This window comes from Panicum virgatum, chromosome 8N (genome assembly GCF_016808335.1).
Source record: "Panicum virgatum strain AP13 chromosome 8N, P.virgatum_v5, whole genome shotgun sequence".
Taxonomy (NCBI): Eukaryota; Viridiplantae; Streptophyta; class Magnoliopsida; order Poales; family Poaceae; genus Panicum; species Panicum virgatum.
Window position 1 is genome coordinate 15582091 of NC_053152.1, and position 27139 is coordinate 15609229.

The following is a 27139-nucleotide window of genomic DNA, read 5'->3' on the forward strand; positions in this document are numbered from 1 at the left end:
CAATGGAATAATTTTCCTATTTCATCAATGCCATTTTCCTCACATGAATCACCTATGCGTATGTCATGTGGACCTTATTTTTACATGCCTTATTCTTGTCCAACATGGTCTTATAATCCTTGGATGCCGGCTTCTCATAGTTATTTTGGTCAAAATCATGTTACTTATAGAGAGCCGGTAATTAATGAATCATTACTTAGAATTAATGATCGTTTTCATCAAAGAGATCGGTCTATGCAGAAAAATAAGCATAAGGTGATCAAACAAGTCTACCGTGTCAAAAGGGAAGGTAGGTTAAATAAAAATTCAGATTTAACACTAGATAAAGAAAAGCCGGTTGTTGAAGAGCAATCGTTTAACTCAATTGATGAAATTGTCCTCCATGATGATCATGGATCAAACAATATAGTCGAACAATGTTCAAGTTCGGCTGGGGTGAAAGATAAGAGCATCTATATCGGTTCTGACAGGACCGGTCTGACCGGTTCGTCAGACCGGTCTGACCGGTCTGAACCTGGAAAGTCTGGTGGTGCAAAAAATAGGATCAAGCCGACCTTTGAGGAGCTTCATGATAAATACAAGAAGATCAAAATTGGCAGTAATCTGAACAGATCGGTCTGACCGGTGTGTCCAGGCGGTCTGACCGGTCTAGGCGTCTGTAGACGGTCTGGCATGACCAACCGGTCTGACCGGTTTAGGAGTCCGAGTACAATTAGTGTTCTTAATAGATTTAAATCTGTAAACAAGATTTCTTGCGGAGTAAGTCTTCCCCACCCTATAAATATAAAGGGTCACGGCCGATTGAAAGGAGAACCCAATCGAACCAATCAAATACATTTATCCTTATCGTTTTTACCTTTCTTTCTCGTTATCCTATTTTTCCAACCTCGACATGCTGTTCTTCTCTCGTCTCCATCACGTTTGAGGATGCCCTAGCTGGCCTGCCGAGCCTAGGGCAACCCTACGCGCGCTTGCCCCTACGGGGTCCCTCCCGGGCGAGCGTTCATCGGATCGTCGCCGTTGTGCACGGCAACCGGTCTGACCGGCCCCTCTGACCGGTCTGACCGCTCCACGCAGGAGGTGTTGCAAGGAGCTCCTCCTCGCATCGTGCGACCTAGCGCGATCGTGTGTTGGCCCGTAAAAGGCGTCAACAGCCAGACGAATCTAATAAGCCCACTTAATCCATAATTTGCAACAGTGATCCATAATAAGTCTTCTTTACATGCCCTTAACTCAAGGGAGCAGAAAATCTAGTGTATAATTAGATGACCGGTGTCTAAATGCATATTAAATACCTTATATAGGTGCGCAATTTTTTTTGGCAAAACACAATACAATCACATAAGCTCCTATACATGGATAGAAACTCACTCCTATGGATACATGCGTGCCTCGTTGTCGACCGACAGTCCGACATGGCACATACCACTGATTGAATAACTTCATTAATCCATGGCCTAAATTCAGGAAAACACAAGGACTCATGATGAGTGAAGGACACGAATCTGGATAAGCATGTTATAGATGGAGGTGGTAACAAATAATGTGGTGATGTGATATGGATCTGACTATGTTTGTTTTCCCTAATAAACTAGTTTCTTATTTTAAAGGAAGATATTAAGAGACAATGTGCATAGGCTGCACGCTACTCCTGGGCACTTGTTAGACTCTATCAAGTCTTCCAGATCACAGAAGGAAGAAGGGAAGAACCAAGGGTACCGTGATCTCCTTGCGTGCTACAATATAGTTCCAATCCATGTCTTCTTCCCTCACGAGGTTATTATTCAGTTTCTAACAACTGCGTCTATATGCTGATTCCTACTAGTCTTGGTAAATTTTATTTTCTTCTCCTATTTTATTGAATCCTGTGCAGAACTTCACAGGGTATTATTAATCTTTTTCAAAAATTTAATCTTTTCACTAGAACACGCCGCGCAGAAATATGCCCTCCAGTTCAGATTTATTTTAAGAAATTGAACTACAAAAAAGTCCGGGGGGATTTTCGTAAAATTGGTAGACTGCGGGGGTTATTTGGTAAATTTGGCGTCGACGGAGTACCGGTCGATTACTGAAAAGTTCAAGGGGTTTTTCATAAAGTTGATGGACTTCATAATTATTTTAACAAAGTCCAGAGTATTTTTTACAAAATTCACGCTAGAACATTGCGCGGTGTTGCCGCGCAGAAATATGCCCTCCAATTCATGTTTATTTTAAGAAATTGAACTGCAAAAAGTCCGTGGGGATTTTCGTAAAATTGGTAGACTGCGGGGGTTATTTGGTAAATTTGGCGTCGACGGAGTACCGATCGATTACTGAAAAGTTCATGGGGTTTTTCATAAAGTTGATGGAGCTCATAATTATTTTAACAAAGTTTAGGGTTTTTTTATAAAATTCACGGAGTACGGCACGATTACTAAAAGTTGAGGGTTTTTTTAAAGTAAGGCTCCACGAAGTCCGATGGGTTTTCCGTTAAATTGATAGACTCCGTGTTCATTTTAATAAAGCTCAGGGATTTTTTTTGTAAAATTTATGTCCCTATCTATTTCTGACCGTCGGATCGCGATCCGACGGCCGATGTTTTCCGGCCTACGTGTACGTGGCCCATCTCCGTGGCCAGGACCGCGACGCGGTTTCAGTATTAAAAGATTGCTGCAAGGTACTTGTTCTGTACTTGAGCAGATCTAAGTTTGCAGTATAGTTCGTATATAGTTTCTCTTGCACGGTTATGTTAACATTTTCAAAAGCCTATAGAAATCTATGCTGTGCAGCAAGATCATCGTGGTTGCTCAGATCTGCCTTGCTTGTTTCACATCCCCTCTGTCCTTCCAAAATCTTTCTAGCTGGAAGGTAGTTTCGCACAACCTGCCGAGCTGCAGAGGAATTTCTCCTGCCGCCACTCCAATCTAATTAATCTAATCTCCACAGACCCTGCCACATCTTGTTTAGATCTAGATTGTTCATGCGGATTCAGTTACTTTCGTCTTCTTTTTGTTCATAGATTTGTATTTGCAGGCAGATTGAATATTCATCGCAGTTCATCTGTGTTCGTCCTTCCTTCTTTTTGTTACACTGCGGCTCCGACCCAACGTCTGAGGCTTTGTGTTCGCTTGCCTGATTGCTGGTAAGTCACTCTCTTTTGGATCTAAACAAGTATACTAACAGCATAAGCATCGATGCCTTCTGATTTCGCACTAATTTTGTATATGATAAAACACAACAGGAGTAGGTTGTTAAGTTTAGCGGGTTCAAATGTTACTCGTGTTTACCTTTTCATCCGTACTTCTTGACAAGATATTATGTAAGCTCTTTGCAATTTTCTTCCAAAATGAGCAGAGCATCTCACTTCATGTTTCCACGAACCAGAGCATTGATCTTCAGCCACCAATCATAGAACACCTTATCTGCTGGCTGGGTGGCGAGAGATCAGGGAGATCATATCACCAGGAATTAGTAAATCTGCAGTCTTATATGATGTTCTGTATAATTTCACTCTGTTGGTCCAACGAAAGGCCATGTTGTAATGAAATTAATTACTATTTTGGCAAAATCTTTTGTCATTAACGGATAATAGTTATCATACATATTCCATCTTCCTTTTGTTTTGACCAACTCTGGAATTATATAAAGACTTATCTTCCTTTTTATTTACTTTTGGCAAAAGTGGAATTGTATACCAAGGACCGGAACCATACAGTGATTTCTCTTCCTTTTTATTTATTTTTGTCAAAAGATTTCAACACCAACCATGAAGAAGCAAGAAAAAAAAGGACCATTAATAGCTCAAATTGCAGCACCCATTGCAACAATCTATCGAATTAAAGAATGGGCAGAGCGAAATGGCAAATAATTGCAAAATCAAAGATTGGGCAGAGTAGTGAACTAGTGATAGTACTGGTTTTACAGATTTACCCAGACGTCTGGTGACAAGACACTGGCATTTTACCTTTCTTGATTACTGAACATTCATCTGCCTCATTAATTCTGGCTTTCATTTGAAGGATGCTGTTATATGTAACAAATGGATCATGAAGCCTTCAAGCTCCATCACTTGGAGCGCATGCTATTTGATGAAAATGCAGAGCCGGCAGACCTGCCACTATCACTTTTGGAAGCCATCACGAAAATTTTTTCAAATGATCAGGAAATTGGCAGGGGTGGTTATGCTGTGGTTTATCAGGTGCGACTGATCCCCCAACTTCCCTGTTCAGATTACAGCTTATCTATTTACTCTTGTTCATTCTGACAAAGAATGCTGCTGTGCCTGCTGCAGGGCCTGCTTCGAAATGGGACAGTCGCTGTGAAGAAGCTGTTGGATTTTGTTGATTTTGATGACCAAAAATTCATTCGAGAGATTGATTGTCTAATGAGAGTGAAACACAAGAATATAATTCGATTCCTGGGATACTGTTCTGATACACAAGGCAAACTGTTCAGTTTCGACGGAAAGATTGTCATGGCAGAATGCCGGCAAAGGTTTCTTTGCTTTGAGTATGCATCAGGAGGAAGCCTGGAGAACTATATCACTGGTGCGTACGAGGATCTTGCTACACAAAATGTTCCTTTCTTGCCTGGAGAACTATGCATCAGGGTGGGGGTGGGGAGGGGGGGTGCATATAATGAAACAACATTTACAAAGCTCTCGACTGTTTTAGCAAAGTTTCGGCACATTTGTGGCAACAGTTCGATCCGCACAGAGAATATGGCATACCACACTACAGAAAAAGAATAAATGAGTGAACTCCGTGAGTAGCATTTATGTTGGTTACGTTCTCTCAAAAGTACAATTTCATTTATGTGTCACATATCAAAACCAGACCAATTATATACCTTTGGTCTGCTAAAAAATGTGGAGCTTGTGAACTAAATATGGTCCAGGATATGAGTTAACAACCTTAACAATGGTTCGAGCTTAAAATGGTGTTCAGAAGGGAAAATATCCAATTTAGTCCCCAGAAGTTCTAAGTTCACAAGATTATTACCACCTAAGTAATTTTATACTCCCTCCGTTCCAAATTATGTGTCATTTTTGGTTTTCTATTATATAGTTTTTGCTATGTACCTAAATGTACGCTATGTCTAGATGCATTGGAAAAAACTATATACCTAGATAAGCCAAAACAATCTATAATTTGGAATGGAGTTAGTAATTGACTTTATTCACGAGCTACTTAAATGAGGTTCCTTCTTTACACAACTATATGTACTTTTTTTTTATGTTTACTCTATGTAGTTGTGCATACTATCTTATTTTTTTAGAAATACTTCTATCTTATGTTTCATAATTATATGCATGACTGGGAGCACAAAGATCCCTACAATGTGAAAATTATGTCATAGGAAAATAATGAAAATATGTCATTTTTATAAGAAAAATATATTGTCAAAAGGGAATTACATGAATCATTTTGTGTAATTATAAAATATATATACATTACAAAAAGTTTAGATTTTGGAGAATTTATTGAAAATCTAAGCATCATTATCTTGTATTTACTCAAACATACCAAGATGAACTGCTTTGAGCATATTAAAAAAGTAAACACTTATTTATGCTGATGTTACAGATGTGTCCACTGGACTTGAATGGCAAAAGCGCTACTCAATAATCAGGGGAATCTGTGAGGGCTTGCATTACCTTCATAGAATGCATATTGTTCACTTAGATCTTAAACCAAGCAACATATTGTTGGATAATGACATGGTGCCAAAAATTTCTGACTTCGGATACTCAAGGTCCTTTCATGAAAATCAAACCCGAGCAATCACAAAAACTCTTGTTGGATCTATGTAAGTTAGCTTGGCCACTCAAATACCCAGCTTTCTTTTTTGTTCTTTTTGGGTAGATGTAAATTGTATTTGATCTGATCTTAGAATTAATGAAGTGATCTACCACACTTTTCATGCAGCGGGTATTTGGCACCTGAATTCTTTAATGGAGAGATCACATACAAGATAGACATATATGCCCTTGGTGTCATAATCACAGAGATACTGACAGGGAAGAAGGGATATGCATCAGTCGTCGATGTAAGAGCAAATAGTTCTTAGATAAAGTCACTACTTCAAAAAATATTATACCATGTTTGACTTTGTACAGTTTCAGTAAGACTACATAAAGTAGTTCAAAATAAAGGTCAATCACATTTTCCCGTACTTTCATGGTAACAGTCAAACTGACAAAGAACGAGTTTCACAATATTACCAGAGAAAAAGTTTATAAATCTGTAAAATTCAGTGGAAAGTAGGATAAAAAACATGTATAAAATAACAAACTTTTTTGCAATGCTTGAATTTTGTTTATCAACTGCTCATAATCCAATTATACACCATAAACTATGGTACCTGTCAATAAATAAGGTAGCAACAAAGAAACATGACAAAGGTTAGCATAGTAACATGATGCAATGGAACTATCTATAGAGAAAAGGAAAATTATTTTCAAATAAAATAGAGTTGGTGTTTCAATAAGCTTTAAAGGACCAACGCCCAGAGTTTGGTAATATTGCATACATACCAATCCATGGTAAACCTTTAGGTGACTTACTTTAAGATTCGGGCAATTAGAATAAAATAGAGTTTGTGTTTCAATTAGCTTTGCCATAGTGGTGCACTAGCATGGGCACATTACATAATTGCGCCAGTTATTTTTGGTAGCATGGACACATTTCTTTTCCCTTCTTTCGAGTAATCTATTTTATTTAAGCAAAGGATTCTGTGCACCTTTGCCAAAATAGCACAAAAGTATGTTTGTACATAGGAAAATTAATTCCACAATATATACAGATTGTCTAGACTGAATGAAACATTATATTAATCTGACACAAAAGACTCCCTGCACCAAGAGTCTTGAAGTTTATCATTGGACAATTTAATTAATCTGATGTCAATTTTCTTGCTCGATCAACTGGATCTGAATATTATTGTGTATTTGTCCTGAATGGTTGAACAAGTATACAAAGATAAGAGTATATGCCTTATGTTTTTAATTTACATAAAGCAACTATTGTACAGTGAATGTGGTATAAGGATTGTGAGTTGCAATTATGTTAGTAATCTAAAACTACAATACAGAGCTGCTGATTTACTAGAACTAACAAGAATTTCACAACTCGAAAAGGAGTGGTGGGGGTGGAGATATGATTCAGCAGACTAGATAGACCCAACCAGTATGGCACCAAAATCTGGAATAGACCATTGCCTGGTAGTCATAAGTCAAATATTATTGTGTTGATCACAAATATATCACCTTTGCATTTGTGTAAAAACCATTGCCATAGCCAGATGACAAGAGAATAATCCGAGACCCAACGCCTTCTGCCTCAGCTACTTTGTTTCATAACAATAGAAGTATGGCTCTCAAAGCCTGAGCCGCCACAAGGATGGTGGTGCGAGCTCCTACATCTTGCCCTCGATCCTTCACCATCAGATCTGTCACTGCCAGATTCACATTGCCACACCACCCCTAGGCAGAATGGGTGACCTACACACATCGACATTTGAGGCGATGTCTCTAAGTAGTGGCACACCAGTTGATATTCATGGTGGCTTGGCAGACCATGGTGGAGGCACCCTAGTTGCCAAGGACATTTTGTCCGTGATGTGAAAGTTGGTCAAATCAGGCCAATAGGGGCACGTAATCCAGTAATTTCACTGAAAAAAGAAGTATATTATTTATCATACAACCAAATGATGTGTATAGAGAGGATTTTGAATAGTTTTGAGACTGCATGATTCATAGGGTCATGGAGAAAAAATACCTTTTCCAGAAGGACAACAAATAGAGATCATTTGTTCAATCTTCTCTCTCTCTCTCTCTCTCTCTCTCTCTCTCTCTCTCTCTCTCTCTCCCCTAGTCAGGATCCCAAACCTCCCAACCTATGAATCATCGTTGTTATGTTCTACTCCCATCATCATAAAAACAATTTGATTTCTAGATTTGTTCTATGTGAAACTATATTATGTTTAACTATAGTCATAGAAAAGTGTACCATATTGTCAACAAATTAGTACCATTAGATCAACCATTAAATATCATTTATAATGTATTCATTTATTTCATAGATATTGTTACATCATGTGTGAAAAGGTGTTGTTAATTTGTCGAACAAAAGTTAAATGCTGCATTTTTCTAGGTACTTGAATGCTGGAGAAATTGGTCCATGAAATCAGGTGAAGACATACCGTTAGAACAAATTAGAGTATGCGCCGAGATATGCACATGTTGCCTCGATTCTGACCCCAAAAAGAGACCAGATATACGGCATGTCATTGAGACCCTTGATGAAACAGAAAGCATTATGCCAGATAGACAATGTATAACCGAGATGCATAATGACACAGAAAGCATGGACAAGTCCATCGAGCTGGGCACAAGGAGTACTTTATTGGTAGGAAACTCGTGTCTCACACAACCTCATCTTTCTTGGAGATTATGCTCCAAATTGATGGCTAATGTGAAACCTTTAAGTTTAATTTTCAGCGTATAGAGAAGACTTCCAAAGGGCTACAGCAAGACGATACATCCATGATGTCAGGAGTGGAAAGCAATCAGGTGACTTCTTCACTACTGGTTCTCCATAGCCTATAGTTTTAACAGAATATTTTAGTGTACAAGCAAATAGGTCTGGTAACCGGGTTTTGCCAGTGGCCTACAATAACATATATATATATGTTTTTTTTATAAAACATGAGGTGTCGAGACTCCACGTTTAAAACCCTTGATAGAAATAGAGTACGAAATGTTATTTAACTAGTACTTTGTTGTCCATCTGCTACATTAGTTCCAAATAATTTTTTACATAGTCAACAACTCTACAATACATTTTCATTGCAAAACCATGCACTGTTACCTTGGGTGGATCTACACTCAGACCGACCTGGGCCATCACCCACTTATGAAAATGTTTTTCTAAGATCCCCTCGGTATACTTCTGATCATAACACAAACAATGCTAGTATGTGTTGGCTTCTAATCATGACACCCACTTGGCAGCAACCAGATACCAAGCTACACACATCCTGATATACGCCTTATTAAAGATCCACTCTGCGCTATCTCACAAACAAACCTCGCATTTGTTATCCTGCATCTGTACAGATTATGGAGCTTAACATCCTAGAGCGCATAGTAGCTGGAAGTGACGAACCGGACCATCTAGATTTGCCACTTCTACAGAGGGTCACCGAGAATTTCTCCGAGAAGAGAAAGATTGGTGTTGGTAGATGGGGAGATGTTTACAAGGTAACTTATTAGTTTTTAATGGCACCACATCATCATGTTTCCTCACTGAATGGCATAAAATGTATAATACACATGGCCGTCCTCACGAGATATGTTAAACAGGGCATCCTTCGAAATGGGATTGTTGCTGTGAAGAGGCTTTTCAAAAGCCGTGCTATTAAAAATAAGATGTTTCATCGTGAGGTTAAAAGTTTGATTACAGTTAGGCACCAAAATATAGTTCGGTTTCTTGGTTATTGTTCTTTTACAGAAGAACGTATGGTTTCAATTGAAGGAGGAACTATTGTGGTCGATATACAAGAAAGGTTGCTCTGTTTTGAGTACATGAGCAACGGAAGTCTGGACAGCCATCTAACTGGTACGTTATCTTCATCATGTTACCTAATGGCAGGATTCTTTCCTATTCTGTATCTACATTTATGTTACAAGTCTTTTTTTTCTTTTATTTAATGGGAAAAGCTCAGTTTACACCCTTCAACTGTCACAAAAATCTGCTTTTCAATCTTCAACTACAAAACCAGATAATGGTGGTCATTCAACTATTGAAACCGGGTATGTTCGACCTGTTGAGTGGTTCCAAGGGTGGTTTTTTATTTGTAGAGAATAAAATATCAAGTTTACTCACCTATCTATTACTTGTCAATATGACATGATTCACTACCAAAAGTACTTTAAAGCTAGTATTTAATCACCATTCTTTCAAATGTCATCTATAATTACCATTCCCGTAGCATCACCTGGTGGGTGAAACTGACTTTGAAGATAAAGTCACCACAACAGGCCCGACCTTGGGATTGCACATGGCCCGCTCATTTCTATCCCAAGCTACCGGCTAACAACATGAAAATAGATATAGTATGTTAAGGAAAAACTCCAATGTACACACTTGAAATATCACAGAAATCCGATTTTCAATATTCAACTACAAAACTGGATAACAGAGACCATTCAACCATCAAAACCAGACAAATTTGGTCATTTAGATGGTTTTTAACGTGCATTTTTCATTTGTTAAAATTTCAAATATTCAAGTTTACACTGCAATATCATAAGTAATTCATTTTAAATTAAAAAATATGGAATAGGTACCAACATTTTTTAAAAAATATAACTTATGTATTGGCACTCTACTTGTCAGTTATTTCAGATCTAATTTTTTCATGTTCCTAGTACTTTTTACTTGTATTTATATCTGCTATTTTTGAATAAATAAGATTCAAATAGAGCAAATATGTAGGTTATATTTTTAGAAAAATAATTCTGATTTGAAACAGAACAGTTTGGATTTTTTATTTTTTTAGATTTTTTTTATTTAAAAAATACAAACCACCCTTAAAACCACCCGAAGGGCTAAATTTGTTCGATTTCGCTAGTTGAATGGCACTCGTTATTTGGATTTGTAGCTGAAAGTTAAAAATCGGATTTTTGTGACTCTCCGAGTGTGTAGACTGGACTTCTCCCATAAGTAGATGACAAGAACATAAAAACCTTCAATGATTGAAGGCTTCAGATCAGCTTCTCAGTTTTCTATAAATTATAGGGAGGTGAACCATCATTACAACAAGTTACATGTCAGTACGAATTAATTGTTCCATTCGCCAAATATGCAAGCGTATTCTGGTAACTACATCTCTACCTTTACATTGCTTTTTTCTCTGAAAAATGCATTGCTTTTCAACCACTGAACCTTCATGCACTGCTTTTGTTCTTAGCACACGTCCTGCATCGGCCTTCTTGTTTTCCCCACCGCCATCCGATCCTTGGGGAATGAGACCCTGAAGGATCCGAAGATGAGTTTCCTTCCTCTTCTGCATAGTTTTCCAGGACCATATGTCATCACCGTCCTCTGGCCTCAAACCTGCACACAGGAGTTTGGACTCTTCATGTCTCGGGTCAATGTTATTATATATTATACGTGAAGGTTTCTGATGCAGCCTTCCGAATGATAAATCCCCAATGCTACCTCTCCATGGACTTTGAAGAAAACCTTATCATTGCTTATGTAATTGCAGTAAAATATTCTTCTTAATTGAACAATATGGTACAATAACCAAAGTGATCAAGGCTCAACCACGTTTCGTATGCTCTAGTTATTTCCTTCCCTGAACCATCTTTGGTACTTTAGTTTACAATATCTTGTTATGTTTAATGAGTAAAATATTGGAAGGGATACAGAAAAGGTAAATATGGGTATCTCCGCTGCATATGATTAAAAAGATTGATTGAACTTTCCAACAAAATAATTCCATAAGTAAATGATTAAATGGGATTCGCTTGACAAGCTACTGTTGTTGGGGAACTTCCATTAGGAAAAGTGAATTTTTGATATTTTTGGATATTTATAGTTGTTTTCACATCTTAAAATATGAAATTCATATGGATACAACAAGCCAAGGCCCTGTTGAAAAATCACTACAAAAGTAAAGATTTAGAAGAATATTATTTTGCGATTGATTTATAAAAATATTTATGTTGAAGCTTGGACGGAGAAGAAATTTGAAGTTGGGATACTGGGTAGAAACTGTTGTTTTTTAGCTCTAGAATTGAACTATTTCGTTGCATCTGAGAAGAACATAATATGGATGATGTTTCATCCAGATTAATATAAATTCTTTTCTTATTTCTATTTTATTTTTGACCAATATAAACATAAAAAATTCAAATAGGACAATAAACAAATTGAACAAATAAATCTGGGTACCAAAATAGAATTAGAATTTTTTTTCAGCTTTCTAGAAAACTCCTGATTCTTCATATACTTCTGCAGATGAATTGAGGGGCCTTGAATGGCATACGCGTTACGAAATTATTGTTGGAATTTGCAAGGGCTTGCTTCATCTTCACAAGGAGAAGGATGTCATCCACATGGATCTCAAACCAGCCAATATACTACTAGATGATCACATGGTGCCAAAAATTACAGATTTTGGTTTATCGAGACTTGATAATAATTCAAGTGCTAAAACTACATCACTTCATATATCATTGTATGATACACATTTAAAAAGTGCATTATTTCTCGTGACATTAGTTCTCATGTCAGTGTGTTGATATATGATGTCATCATGCAGAGGATACAGTGCACCAGAATATGTTTTGGAAGGAAAATCATCAAGCAAGTCAGACATATATAGCTTGGGTGTAATAATCATAGAGGTGGTCACGGGAAGCAAACAAAAGATGCCCAATATTACTAAGGTAAGAGTGATATATATGGTGATGCAGCGGATTGTCTGACATGAAATTTCTTAGTTCTCTATTGGAACAATTCGATCCTCGCCGTTATTAGGATTGTCTGATATATATTAGAAACAAGCCTTGCTGTTGACTATATCCTATAGCTAACATTGTTTCGTCACTATATTCTCTACATGATACATATTAACATCATTTGTATAAAATATTTTCGTACCGATCTAAATCGGCTTTATGAAATAATGGCAGTCACTCAGAAGATGGAGGTACAGGTGGAATAAATCAGCAAAACATACACCATTGGGTTATCAACAAGTGAGTAAATGCCTTGAGTTGGCGGATAAATGCACTCAAGTTGACCCAAAAGACAGACCTGACATATCAAATATAATAGATGAGCTCAACCTAACAGATAATATGGAAGATCAATTCCAGGTAAATCTTATATATGCTCGTTGAACCTCAAGAGAACTATTGACAAACTGTGGTAAGGCATTTTTTACTCCTTCACAGGTAATCCCTTGCTTCGAGGGCATGCTTGAGATTGACCCGCTCGAAATACATATCTCCCTTGAACTTGACCAGCAGATATGGAAGTCAATAGAGCTGACCAACGACACAGATGATTGCTTGGCCTTCGTCACAAAGGCAAGCCTACAGTGCTTACACATTGAGCCAGACAAAAGCATTGTCCCACCACGATCCAAATGCAATGTTACCATTACCATGATGCAAGAGCATGTCATGGCACTGCCAAATAATCACTACACGGAGGAAATCACCGTGCTGAGCACCAGAGTTAATGGAGGTCTCACTGCTGGGGATATAACTGAACACATGTTCAGTGACAGGGATGGTAATGTGGTTGATGAGGTGAATGTGGTTGTTGTTTTTGGCACACCACCATTGGGAGAGGAATTCTAAAGAAATATTCTGGATTATCGAGAGGCAGCAGAGTTATCTGGAGAGACCACATGTGTTTTGACACTGATATACCTATGTGGCATTTGTAAATGGACATATGCTAGTATAGGGCTCGAACCTTTTTTTTTTGCAAATGTCATACTTAAAACACTTGATTGAGGTGTTTTAGGTTATGGTACAAGTAGATGATATGTGAAAATTGTATGATGACATTGTTCATGCCAAATGTTTTGTATCCAAGGAAGGTGTTTTAGGTCAAGGCAATTTCAAAGGAAGGTGCATAAGTTTTGATAGTGAATTCCTTCAGATTTTTTGGATTCTCAGTCTAGATCAGTTTTCCCGTCAAATGGGATGTGCATTACTGCTTAATAAGTATCACATTCCCAATCCCCAGTGCAAGCGGAAATTGTCCTCTTCTAGTCCCTTGATCCCATAATATAACTACTTTTATATTTGTTCTAAGCTAGGCTGCCCAGGCATTTTTACCTATAACCAACAATGTCAGTTTTACTTCATATCAATCGACTGATATCTTGTTTCTCATTCAGTCGACGTTCTTTGTTGTCGGATCTGTGCCTGATGGCTGATGAAGAAGTAATATGAACTGTGTAACGGGTCTGGCTATGAGCCGTGTGGAGTGTTTTCAGATCCATAATTGGTTTTGGGTTCACGTTTATGCTCTGTTTCATGTCTGTGCTGTTGGATTTATTAGGCACTCCGTTAAATAAATCCTATGAATATATATATATATATATATATATATATATATATATATATATATATATATATATATATCAATGCGTCTTCAATCCACTCCATGTCATTGCTTTCATTATTTCAGTACAACAGAATGCATCATCGCAAACCCCTCAACACCGTCTGGAACCGGTGGTGATAACGGACATCACCGTCAGGTCATAATACGAATCGGTGGTGATATCCATTATCACAGCTGGATCATAATACGACCCGGCGGTGATACATTCAAAATCTCTTCTATTTTTTTCCTCTTTCAGCCTCTCTCACTATTCTCCCTCTCATTTTTTCCCATCCCCATCCATCTCCTCCCTCCCCCGGCTGCTTCCCCTCCCCTCACAGCCGCCACCTCCCCCGTCGTCTCCCTATACCACCTTTTTCCCCATCTCCCCTCCTTTGCATCACCTCCCATGCCGTCTTCAGCCCCTCCCCGTCGGCTCACCTCCCGACATTGCCCCTATGCGCACATGCATCTATGCAGTCCCATCCCGTTCCCTCTCCTCTCCTCCCCTTCTCCCCTCCCCTCCCCTCCCCCTCTCCTGCAGCACAGTGCCATGCGAGGCCGGTAACGTGCGGGGCCGGGACAGCACTCCCCTCCCCCTCTCCCGATGAAGGCACATTGGGCCTCGAGCGGCGTTCAGATGTGGCAACATAGCGAGGCCCTACGGCTGTGTGCGGAGCAGCATGAGGGCCTTGCGGAGGCGGCACTCAGATGCGATGGCGCGAGGGCTTAATAGTGGCTGTAGAGCAAGCGGGCTTAGCTGGGGCAACGGAGCAAGTGGGGCAATGGCGACGGCGGGCTTGGCTGCGGTGGTGGAGCGTGGGAGGCTACAGTGCTCAGATACAATGTGATGGGCTCCAATGTGGCATCGCTAGGGCTCTACGGTAGTGCCGGAGCATGCAGAGCTCAGCGGCGGCATGTGGGGCTCTACGGCAGTTGAGCGTGCTGGGTGGCGGTGGCATGTGGACCTGCTGCATCACTTTTTATTGTACTGTGAATGTGGAACACCGCCGAGTGAGGAACCGTTGGTGATGGCTCATCCCATCACCATCGACCCTAATCCAACGCCAGGCCGAACCAGCGGTCTTTGGAGTAGTGTTATTCTAAACAAATGATCTGCCACTAGGTTCTCTGATCATTTTTTGTCTATGGCTTCAACATCAAATTCTTGCAGCAAAAGGATCCATTGAATCAACGTTGGCTTAGCATCTTTCATAGACTGAAGGTACTTGATATCAGGACGATCAGTGTAGAAAAATTACTTTCAATTTAACAATATATGATCTGACTTTTTCTGTTGGATGTAAGATGTGATCGTCAAGTAGAAATAGAAACTAGTCTCAGATGGAAGGTTACACAAGGTAAAAATGGCAGTATATTCCCCTCAAGAGTTAACCTAACTTTGAAAGCAGGAAAGGGGTATTTATACCCCCAACCTTTATTACATCATTCCGAAATTGCCCCTTCATATCCAAAATATTCGGCGAATATTCCGAGCATCTGGTCATTTCCGGATGTTGGAATGTACAGACTGTCCACTAACACATCATCATATTTCTGTGACATCCTGGCCCAGGGATTAATAGGATTAATAGGATATTCAATCAACAAGTTGCAATTTCTTTTCTGGAAGCCAATCTCCAAAGAACTCTGAGGTTAAGCGTGCTTGGTCTATAGCAAGGATGGGTGACCAACCGGGAAGATTCTTTTCGGGTGTGCATGAGTGAGAAAAAAGTATGCAGAAAAGACTTGTATTGGTCTGTGAGGGCAGTCTATATCCTAGAAAACCTGCCAGATGTTAGAAAATCTTCTAGATGTAAGCGGACCCGGACTTAGGGAGGTGGGATGTTACAATTTTCCACGCGGCTATCAAAGGTAAGGTTCGTCTTCTCGGTGTTGATTACTTAGTGTGATTCTCCACTGACTTTCAAGGCACCTTCGACCCTCGCCCTCATGGGACCATTCCGCGTCATCCGTGCTAGGGTTCTCGAACATGTCCTCCGTGGAACCTCCATGAGGGTGTCGTGCTTCCTGGTGTCATCCGAGAGTCATGGCATCTTCAGTGATGGAAAGTGACTGCAGGTTCCCCAAAGCCGTAGGAGCATCCTATCTTGCACACAAAGGTATATGATTGTGTTTTCTTTGATCAGTCAGATTTAGGTATTTGTCCAACCTTCGGCCATGCCCGTTCGAGGGTGGGGATCCCCAACGTTTTGAAAAGCAAAGATTACACCTAACAAATCTTCCTCTGTTATTTACTTTAGCTTCCCCTAGCTCTACATCAATTACAACTTATCGACTCAAATTCTAAACAGGTAGTCAAATGGAATGCATTCAATGAGCTCTACGCAGCTACAGTGACCGATCGTCCACTCGTGCAATGGATCAAAAGGTTAACTTTTAGCTATAAACTTTAGATATATTCCCACATACAAATAAGGACTCGGCTATCCTACGGCCGGCTGTAAAAGTTGCACCCGGTACAGCCTTTCTATTTTTTGGTAAAACTATTAATCCTATGGTTTGTACTTTCCTAATCAGGCCTAGCCCAGGTGGCTACTTTTGGATCACGTGGTCCAAGTGACCCGCCACCACCGTGCAGGATAGTGACACGTGCAAGTAACTTCAAAACTAAAGAAAATTGTAGTTCTTAAATCATCCATCAAATTCAAATTCCGATTGCACAATTGTATCTCTTTCGAGGAGACCTTCAAAACAAGACCCCACTTGAATATATTTCGACGATACTTTTCAAAACACATAAATTGCTTTTTATGTACTGTGAAAAAATACCAAAATCAATTAGTCAAAATGCTCAGCCGATCAGCTAAAGTTGCCTATCATTGATCATGCGATCAACATTCACCTACCTAACAAAGTTGTTTACTCTTATCCACTATTGACACTAAGCATTCTATCTTCACAATATGAACACCAATATCCACTTAACTGAACTCGGGCATGCAAAAGCAACATTATGTAAACCTATCAGCAATTTCTGCAAAAATGATAATCAAATTAGAATACGCGAAAAAGTACTTTCTCTCAAAAAATTTATATCATCAAAACATAGTGGTGTGAGATCTTGTTTTGAAGCTTTTATTGAACCAAACACACCTGTGCAATCGGATTTTGATTTTGATGCTCGGTGTTGAAACTATAGTATTTTTTATCTTCGAAATTATGTGCATGCATGCACACATTACTAACAGGGGGCGGTCGTACCATCGATCCAATTTAAGGCCGGCCCAAAATAAGTCTTTACCTACAAATAAAGTGCATGTTGCCCTTTACTCATTTGGTGTGTTATAATAAGGAATATGGAATACAATCCACCCGAATAGAAGATGTAATTAAATATGCTATCTTGGCAACAAAATCCTTTCTAAAGGCTCGTGTTGCTTCCTCTTGTGTTGCCATAGATAGCTTTGTGGTAAACTCCCCTCCCATACACAGGCAGTATATTAATGGAATTCTTTATGAATTTCAGTGGACTGCAAGTTGGGTCATAATATAAAAATGGTGATTAGAGAATATTTCGGCCCTCATCCATTTTCTATGTTTTAGTACAAAGGATTTTGGTTCTGTTATTTTATATTGGTAGACAGCACGCAACACGGGCCTATGTATGCTTCTAGGGCACGTATTGATTTGCTTGACTTCCATGGACGTATCCCAGCACGTCATATATAAAACTATCAGGGCCACATGATAATTGGCTAGCTATTACCTTATGGTATCAACACACGTGTTTGGGTCGGCGAAAGATTCCAAAATCTACGTGGTTGATATGTCCTATTCACATACATATATGCATGATGACTAGATTAATGCTATATAAAGTCCTTCACTAGTATAAACATATGCATGTGTTTGGGTCATTCTAGAAAACAGGCTAAAGGTTCATGCCAAAAGTATCAGCTGCAACAAGAACTGGTATTTTGGCCTCGACCGAGCCTAGCTAGGGACGGCCATGACCCGGTACCAGTTGCCCTTGACGGCATAGGCCCCAATTTGTGGCACAACCCGGTGCGTATTGTGTCAGCATTGGCACCGGGTCATGCCACGACCCGGTGCCAGTAGTAGCACAGGCTAAAGGCACCAGTTGGAAAGACCAACAGCTACCAAAGGGGCCACCAACTTGAATCAGCGTGGCGGCCACTTTGGTACGGGTTGGTCTTTCCAACTGGTACCAAAGATGGCTTTAGGCACAGGGTGAAATACCCGGTGTCTTAGACCAATGCTTTTGGTCTCATTTCCCTAGTACCAGTTGGAAAACCGGAACCAAAGCTAATTTTCAGCTGGTACTAAGGGCCCGTTTTCCAGTAGTGGGTTGGTGAAAGATACCAAAATCTACGTGGTTGATATGTGACTAGATTAATGGCTATGTAAAGTCCTTCACTAGTGTAAACATATATTCTCTGTCGATCTATCCCTGTCGTGATTTACCTGTCGATAGACGGACAGAATCAATTTTTCTGATGGGTTTTTCCATATTTTTCTGATGGTTGTCGACACACAGAAAAACAGTGGTTTCCAGTAGTGATATATATAGTAATACAGTATGCAGCAGATCGCCCATCTATTTATCTCTTCGAATGCGTGAACAGACATCTTTCCTATATCAAACAGCAGCACCTGGCCAACTACGACTTCACCACTGAAATGTTCAAGGCCTATTCCAATATGATAATTCATAAGCAAGCGAATACACACCATTATTATGAAGTTCAGGAGCTTCAAGAAACCCTTCCAAAGTATCCTTGAGAAAACTGAATTGCCAATCCTTGCATACCGAATTTACCAATTTTCTTCAATCTATTCGGAGGCAGCGTTGTCATATGCAAATTGCGTGAAATGTGAAACTGCTTACCTAGCAAATTTGTTGTACGATAGCTAATAGTCGTTTATGTCCCATAGCGATGTTGCTCCCTCCACTTAATGAGTTTAACTTTGACCCATAAAAGCTTGCCAAACGTACATATGTGACAAGAATTATTGCATCGAGAAAATATTGGATGGCACGTTCTTCCCTTGCCTTACCAAATAAACGCTACTGAATTCGTGTAGCTTCACCAGTAGTTGTGTGCGCACATAATACTTGCTTCTCTGTAAGAAAGAATGAAGCACCAACTCTTTTACCTTTGTACATACCTCGCTTCCCATCTACAGATGCCTTTTACAGCTTTACCTCGATCCGAGCCAACATGCAAATCGTATTTTATGGTTGAGATGATGTGGCATTTGCTAAAATGCATTGTGACTTGACCAATAGCTGGACCGCCTAGTATTACATCTTTAGAAAACCTTCAAACTTGTACACACTACTACTCATCTGTCGATCTCTATAAGTAGTGAAAGCTTTCAGTTTTATCGCACCACCTCAAACACACCTCATCTATCTCAGGAGTGAACCCCTTCCGCAGCTTCTGGCAAGACCGCCGCCATCTGCTGCGTCATGCTGATCCTGACCATGGGGCAGCTGACGGCTGTTGCTGCATCGACACACTGAGGCAGCCGTCATCTGCTGCAATTCGCAGGAGTGGAAGCAAGCAACCTGGCTACAAAAACTACACCAACAGCACCAGGCAGCCAGGGCTTGAAGAATGAGCCATTCAAGCAAGAATACCGCCGAATCCCCAGCACGACGCCACCCACCAGAACACCGCCGACTCCCCCGCACGCCACCCGCCGTGTAAGGATCAACGGCCCCCCTAATTGATAGGGTCGACCGTGACATGCATGTATTGGTCACCCTGGTTTCCGGCCGTTCGACGGACGCTGGCCGTAGTGGCCGGTATGGATGTTTCATGAGCTATATGCTTAAGTTATGTTTTTGAGTGTGTGTTACGTAGTAACATAGCTCCTGCTCTTGCAGGCTTGCAAGTTTCAACTACGTAGTAATATGTCTGAAGTATGTGTATGAACTACTGCATACGCTGTGTACGTCTTTTGGTTTCAATAATAAATTAAGCTAGGGTCTCTTGACTCTTCCTGAGTACACGTGTGTGTGATGCTGCATCATGTGATCCGATCCATTGTTTGAAGCGCGCTATGTTTACTGTTGGTAGATTAAAGTGTCATTTCTTAACTATCATCAGCACATCTGAGGCTCCTCTCCTGTCTCAGGTATGTACTACTTGGACCCAATTTTTAATACTTTGGATCAGGTTGTGTTCCATGGAGACTTATTTCTTGTGTGCACGCAACCCCAGCTATCAACCATCGAATCCAGTGCTAGCTTTAGGCCCTTCTAGTTTGGATTCTAAAAGCCAAGATCGATCGTTGAAAACTGGATTGCAAAAGTTGTAGCTCCAAGAGCTGGATCATAGCATATTTCTTCGTTTTTCTCCTCCATGTCTATGAAACACCATGAGATCGAATGCCGCAAGCAATGCACGAGCAAGACCCATGGGCAAAAGAACCCAATGCTGGTTTTACAGTCGCCCGCATCCACGCGAACTTACGATCGACCAAACAACTTGTTGGGCCTCACGCCCAGGTGACTTTATCTCTTCCCCTTTCGGCCAGCTCTCTCTCCTTTCTCTTCCCCTCTTCTCTCTTCACTTTTTTTTTCTTTGGATCAAATTCTAGGGGAGCTCTGCCCTTAGGGCGAGCGGCGCGGTGGCAGGCTCCACCTCTCAGGGGAGCGGCACGGCGGTGGCGAGGGGCTTCCTGTAGGAGGCGACTTCGTCTCGGTGGAGCTCCGCTCTCAGCGCGAGAGTTGACGCTTGCTGGAGATTGTTTCAAGCATCAATTTGGTCAGAAAATTTTAAGAAATTGCATTTCTTACAAGCATGTTTATTTAAAATAATACTAAAATACGCTATGCCTCTAGAAAATATGCAACATTGGAAATTGACTTAAAATGCATATTGCAAGCACTCTATGATCTAAGGGAAAACTCTTCGACCAATCAGAGCATGACACATGTCATCATATGGATCAAAGGGCCCACTAGAGCTCAAAACCAACCTAAGACAAGGGGCACTCACCTGGATATGACACATGGGGACAAGGGGGGGGGCACCAGCCGAAGCAGGGGGTGGTTTGGCCCAATGGGCTGTCGGCCGACCACCATGGTCGACCGAGCCCACTTAGGCGCCACTGCCGTTGATCTTTGACGTGGCACTTGTTCATTGGCCGCCAACGTCAGTTTCAAGTGCCTCAACTGATGCTCGTGCCTGTACACCTCTATGGTTCCCATCTATAAATATGAGAAGGGGTAAGAATATGGACACACCTCAAGTTGAAAGCTCAAGCTCCTTCTCTCGTTTAGCTCTTAGGCTAGTGGAGTTTAGGTTGAAAGTAGTAATCTTCATGTCCTTGAGATTGCTCAGGAGTTTCGGTATGAGTTCGTCTCTAGTTCTCTTTTGTAATTCTCGGTCATTTGTAATAGACTTAACTTATAGTTATTTATATCCGCATGACTTATATCCTGCGATGTTAGATATAGATTCCATGATTACTTTACATTGTTACTATATACTCCCTCCATACTCAAAAAGAATGTCATTTTGGACAAGATTTGGGTCAAACATTAGGAATATAAATCATGAATCTTACTATTACTAATTGGAGGCTCCTTTGAAGCCTCTACATGAAGCCACCTAGGATCCTAGGTGTACACTCTGAAAAAATAGAGAAATTTTATAAATTCTCACAAAAATCATAAACATCCAACCATCAATCCAACAACTCTAATTATAATAACCATTTATCTTTTATAATAAATTACTCACCTTTGCTATTATAAAAATAGACTAAAGTAACCCCCTAAACATATATCTAAATTACCCACCTCTGCCATTATAAAAAAATCTAAAATAATCCCCTAATCTTTGTGTAAATTATCCACCTATGCCATTATAAAAATAATACAAATACCCCTTAACTTTGCATATAAATTATCCAATTATGTCATTATTATTACAAGTTAAATTACTCATAAATTTGAAACTAAATTATATAATTATAATAATATATTAAAATGCCAAATATAAAATTCTAAATTACTATTTCTATTATATTAATATATTTTTATAGTATTATTTATACAAAAATACTACTCACGATATATGTGACTATATATTTATGTATGATGGAAGAGATAAGAATATGAATTTATAAACAAATAGCTCAACTAAACATATATTGAATATGGAGGTGTAATGCAAAATGAAATCTATTGTAACTAGATAATAATAAATATATATTTTAGAGTATGTGTAGAATATTTAATAGATAAAAAAGGCGTGAGGTAGATAATTATAATTATTGACTTATTCTTACATTAATTCTAATTAGCCCGTGCGGGAGCTCGGGTTGATAGACTACTAACTTTTAAATTGTTGAGTTTCAAAATACCAAAACCATATGAATAGATTTGTCTTCAAAAATACTTTTATAAAAATATAAATATACCACTTTGCAATAAATATTTTTATAAAAATAAGAAGTGAAAGTTAAGCTTTGGAGACCGTGTCGCTGTCCGAAATGACATTCTTTTCGAGTACGGAGGGAGTACTTTGCATGATTAGACAATTAGCTTTAGTATGTCAGTACTCGTTCTAGTATTCAAAAGTTTATTTTAGTATGATGTCTGTCCATCCGAAGGGGCTCGACAGGGGATACTAGAGTATCGCTTGTTAATGTTAACATGGTGTTTTGGTTAATTATGTGTTGCTGGATGTCGGCATTTCTCATGATTTATAGAGGTAGCCTGCAGGTGGTGACAACCTTGTTTTGTGTCATCGTAATCCTCGACGTTCGGTTAGGGGTAGGAGGTCCATAAAGTAGCTTGATGGCTTGATCAGATTTATCTGCTAGTCATGAGCGATCTCCCGAGTACTAGGTTGACTAAAGGTAGGATAATCATGAGTAAAGTGTGAATTACAATATAAACTATATAATTAACTCGAGTATATTAACACCCGAGCTACTAACTTCTTCCTTTCTCCTTGCCTTTACTTTGAGCTGAGTATAAACTTGCCTTTTATCTTGCTTTGAACTGAGTATGAGCTTGCGTGTTACACTACCTCTATCCATTATTTATCTTACCCCACTTTATGCAATTGAATATTCCATTAAGATTAGTTCAGTAACCTGCCTACACACTTTAGCCGCCGTCTTCCCTCCGAAAATATAAATGACACCCAAGGATACTCTCAGATAAAATGTTACAGCGGTATTCCGTGCGCTTCCGAATTTATCCTTGGTTCATGAAATACCTACACCACACTTGGCATCTACGAGCGTTGCCACCTAGGAGCACCCATGCCTAGCGGTGACGTTGGTAAACGCCAACAGCGAGCGGCGCGGCGGGCCGGCTGCTGGGAGGCGCGGCGTGGCGGCAGGCTCCACCCCACAGGAGAGGGTCACGGCGGGGCGACGGCATCGACAGGGACCTCCCCGGGTGCTCGTCCCGGTGGCGGCGGTGGCGAACTCATGGACAGCGGTGTTTTTCTTTTTTTTCAAAAAAATTGAATGCAAAAGTTTTTACAATATTTTCTTCCCAAACTAGTCTTAATCATAGATTTGGATGCAAAAGGTTTTTCTTCAATTTTTTTTAATTTTTTTTCAAAACTTTCCGTTTCAAACATTTCTCATCAAAGTTTTCCCTTTCTCTCTAAAAAATATTTTTCTTGAAAAGTTTATCAGGAAAATTATTGTAGTTAAACGACAAAAAAAATACTAAAAAGAAAAAGAACAAACGGTCAGAAGATCAAACATAGGGAGCCCATTAATTAGAATCGCCCGCGAAAGAACCTTTATGCATTATGTTTCTAAAAGTACCGTGGATGAATAGTTATACAATCTAGCAAAAGTTGGTGGGATATGGCTTATTGTTGGATTATGGACTGCAGGAATACAGATTATGTAATCTCAAGAAGAAGAAAAAACTATTTGTTTGTTTAAGTTTTGGATTGGAAAAGCCACAATCCAAATCCACAATTCAAAGCTGAAATCTCTTATGCTGTTTGGCTGATTTAAAAGCCGGCTGATTTCGGCTGATTTAATAGTACCATGTGAGAAGAAATAAGCCAAAACAAGCCGAAACAAGCCGGAAAAAGAGAAGCGAACAGGGCCAAGCACATTGCCTACAGTCCCATACCGTGTTCCTAACACGCTATTATACCTTCCCGCAGTACCTGCACCTCACTCCAGATCAATGTTTTAAATCGCCGGCTAAGAGGTTTAGCGGCAGGGCTGTCGTTACGGTATTTAGCGGGCTATAGCCGACATTTAGCGGGCTATAGCCGGCTTTAACGGGCTAAATGCCATAGCGGCTGCCTTTTCTAGAAGCTATAGCGGTCTATAGCGGAAGCTATAGCCAGCTATTTAAAACCTTGCTCTAGATCTGACAAAGGAGCAGCCTCTGACACACCAATCTCCCACACTGTGACCACTAATTAAAAGTATTAAATAAGACTAATTACAAAACAACATTCACAACCATGGGTACTGTGGTAGTACTGTACCTAATGAGGCCGTTGACCGCGGGATTAGAGGATGATTAGAGGATAGCTACTGTAGTATTACTGTTCATGATCATGAATTAATTAGGCTCATTAGATTCGGTTTGCAAAGTTGCACCTAATTGTGACAAGGTTTTGCAAATGAAGTTAATTTAATACGCAATGCATGCAAGATTTCTTCGTGATTTTTTTTCGCGAAAAGAACCAAACATGGCTGCTACCACAGGTCGAATGGTGTAGCAGGCCCGGTAGAGGTTAGGAACAGCTAGCGGTTGAGAGATGCTGGTCACTTGGTCAGATTCTCTGAGTATGTTGCGGCTAACATATTTGACAAAATTGTTCAAAGTTTAGGTATCATGTAGGTAAATAAAAGAGAATCCACTTAAAACAAAACGATGAGGGGAATGAGTGGGCTTGTCCCATGCATTGTGTGTTAGGATCAAATGTGATGGATTCTTTTTATAATGATGTAGAGCTTGAGAGAATCTGGCACTCGGAGTCAAGCATTCCATGAAGAGAAAGATCATTAAAATCAGAGTTTTGAGTGAAAACTTATACCCCAAATATGATGTACTAAAAAATGTACACAGGATACTCTAGCCAGCTAGTGTTAAGAAAGCCACAAAGAAAGGATAATACTGAATACTCCCCCGTCTTGAAATATAAGGATTCCAACATTATTGGAGAGTCAAAGTTTGTCAACTTTGACCAAATTTATACAATAAAGTAATAACATTTATGATATCAAATATATACCATTAGATTCTTCATTAAATATATTTTTATAATATATCTGTTTTGTGCCATAAATTTTTATAATTCTCTCTAAAAATTTGATCAAACTTGAAAAACTTTAACTCTCCAAAAATATTGAAATGCCTTATATTTCAGGACAGAGGGAATATATACTAGGGTGCTACATGGCGTGGTCTGGCCTAGGATGCTTGGCCCCAACACATGCACTTTTTTTTCGAGCCACCGTACCTCCTCTAACAGCAAGTAAAGTAGGCGGCGAGGAGCCGGCATAGAGTCCTATACGGAGAGAGAGAGAAAGCACAAGCAGGTGACTCGTGAAACGGCGGCTTCCAGCGGGCCGATACGCGTTTGCGCAGCTCCTATTCGCTGCGGCGGAATTAAAAATTAGTGGGGTCCGCCACCACCCCACCCTCGTTGCAACTAGCAGTCGGCGAGGTTATTAGGCTTGCTCTAAGCACCCAATAATTCAGATTGGAATTTATGAGATTTTATTATGAGATTTTATTACAGCTACCTACCTATATGCAATAGAGTGGTCCACAGACCACAGTGCTACTTTATTACGTGTTGTGACCAAGGTCTTGTTTAGTTCCCACCCCGTAAACACAAAAAAGCCGTAAATGCAAAATTTTACGAAGGAATCTTCCTAATTTGAAGTACTAAATGAAGTCTATTTACAAAACTTTTTGCATGGATGGTCTATAAATCACGAGACGAATCTAATGAACCTACTTAATCCATGATTTGCAATAGTGATGCTACAGTAACCATCCGCTAATTATTACTTAATCATGGATTAATTAACATCATTAGATTCGTCTCGCGATTTACAACTCATCTGTGCAAAAAATTTTATAAATAGACTTCATTTAGTACTTCAAATTGGTAAGATTCCTTCGGAAAAAATTTTGCGTTTACATGTAAAGGGAACTAAACAGGGCCCAAATCAATGATGCGGGTGCGCATTTATTATGAGTGGGCCAAGTGCTAATTGATCACTGTGTCTTGACAAAGTCAATGATTAGAGTACATCGGACTAAGACTTTGAAGAAATAGTCGAGGGTTCTTTTGAGTGCTAATGTTTAGCATTAAAAAATAGTTCTTCAATGAAATAGCTCTTGAGGTGTTTGGATCCAATTCAAAGGCTATTTGGTTCCTAAAACACTTTTCTAATTATTTGGCTGCCACTTTTACAAGAGGGAGAGAATTAGTGGGCCCCACCCTAAATAGCCCAAAAAAGCATTTATTGGGGATAGTTTTTTTTAGTAGACTATTTGCAAATAGTCCAGAAATAGTCCTATTTACCTCCTCTAAAGCTATTTGGTCTATTTGGGGAGGAGGCTAAAAAATAGACTAGGATCAAGCACGACTAATTCAACGACCACGACTGTGTTTCCCCAAAAAAAGAGTAAAACTCTACTTGATAAGCAACCTCCTAGCAGACCTGCCTTTGTCGCACATTATTTTTCTTCTCGAATTGTTGAGAAAATGAGAGCCTCCTCAATTTATAACAAATGCCCACACAATTTACTTAATAACAAATAAAAGGAAGGAGAAAAAAGAAGCAAAAGGAACTATACGACTATTACCCAGTCAAGAGTCAAATATGAAGTGTATATTACCAAAAGATCCAATGCGCAATGATAGCTCTCTCTGCTATATCTCCACCATTACATGTGCCACCATAGCAGAGCTAGCTACTCAAACTATCAGAAGATCTCACCGCGTTGTGGTCCACCGATTGCTGTGGTGCCAATTGATTCTTTCGCCCCACCGGAAGCCACCACC

At 39.7% G+C, this 27139-nt stretch overlaps 1 protein-coding gene across 6 annotated transcripts; it reads left to right on the top strand.

Annotated features, from left to right (window-relative positions):
* The first annotated feature begins 1600 nt into the window (after positions 1 to 1600).
* LOC120685252 (putative cysteine-rich receptor-like protein kinase 32) lies at positions 1601 to 13658 on the top strand. 6 transcript variants are annotated; one of them, XM_039967063.1, is made up of 14 exons: positions 1602 to 1776; positions 2999 to 3121; positions 3999 to 4177; positions 4271 to 4526; positions 5565 to 5787; positions 5907 to 6027; positions 8133 to 8387; positions 8480 to 8551; positions 9098 to 9241; positions 9344 to 9599; positions 12009 to 12228; positions 12313 to 12439; positions 12686 to 12871; positions 12950 to 13658. In XM_039967063.1, the coding sequence occupies exons 3-14, from the start codon at positions 4019 to 4021 to the stop codon at positions 13358 to 13360; spliced, it is 2430 nt and encodes an 809-aa protein (XP_039822997.1). In that variant the 5' UTR covers positions 1602 to 1776; positions 2999 to 3121; positions 3999 to 4018; the 3' UTR covers positions 13361 to 13658. The 6 variants fall into 6 exon arrangements, with proteins under 6 accessions (XP_039823000.1, XP_039822997.1, XP_039822995.1 ...); XM_039967061.1 differs by having other exon boundaries at positions 3013 to 3121; XM_039967065.1 differs by having other exon boundaries at positions 3017 to 3121.
* Positions 13659 to 27139: the final 13481 nt, after the last annotated feature.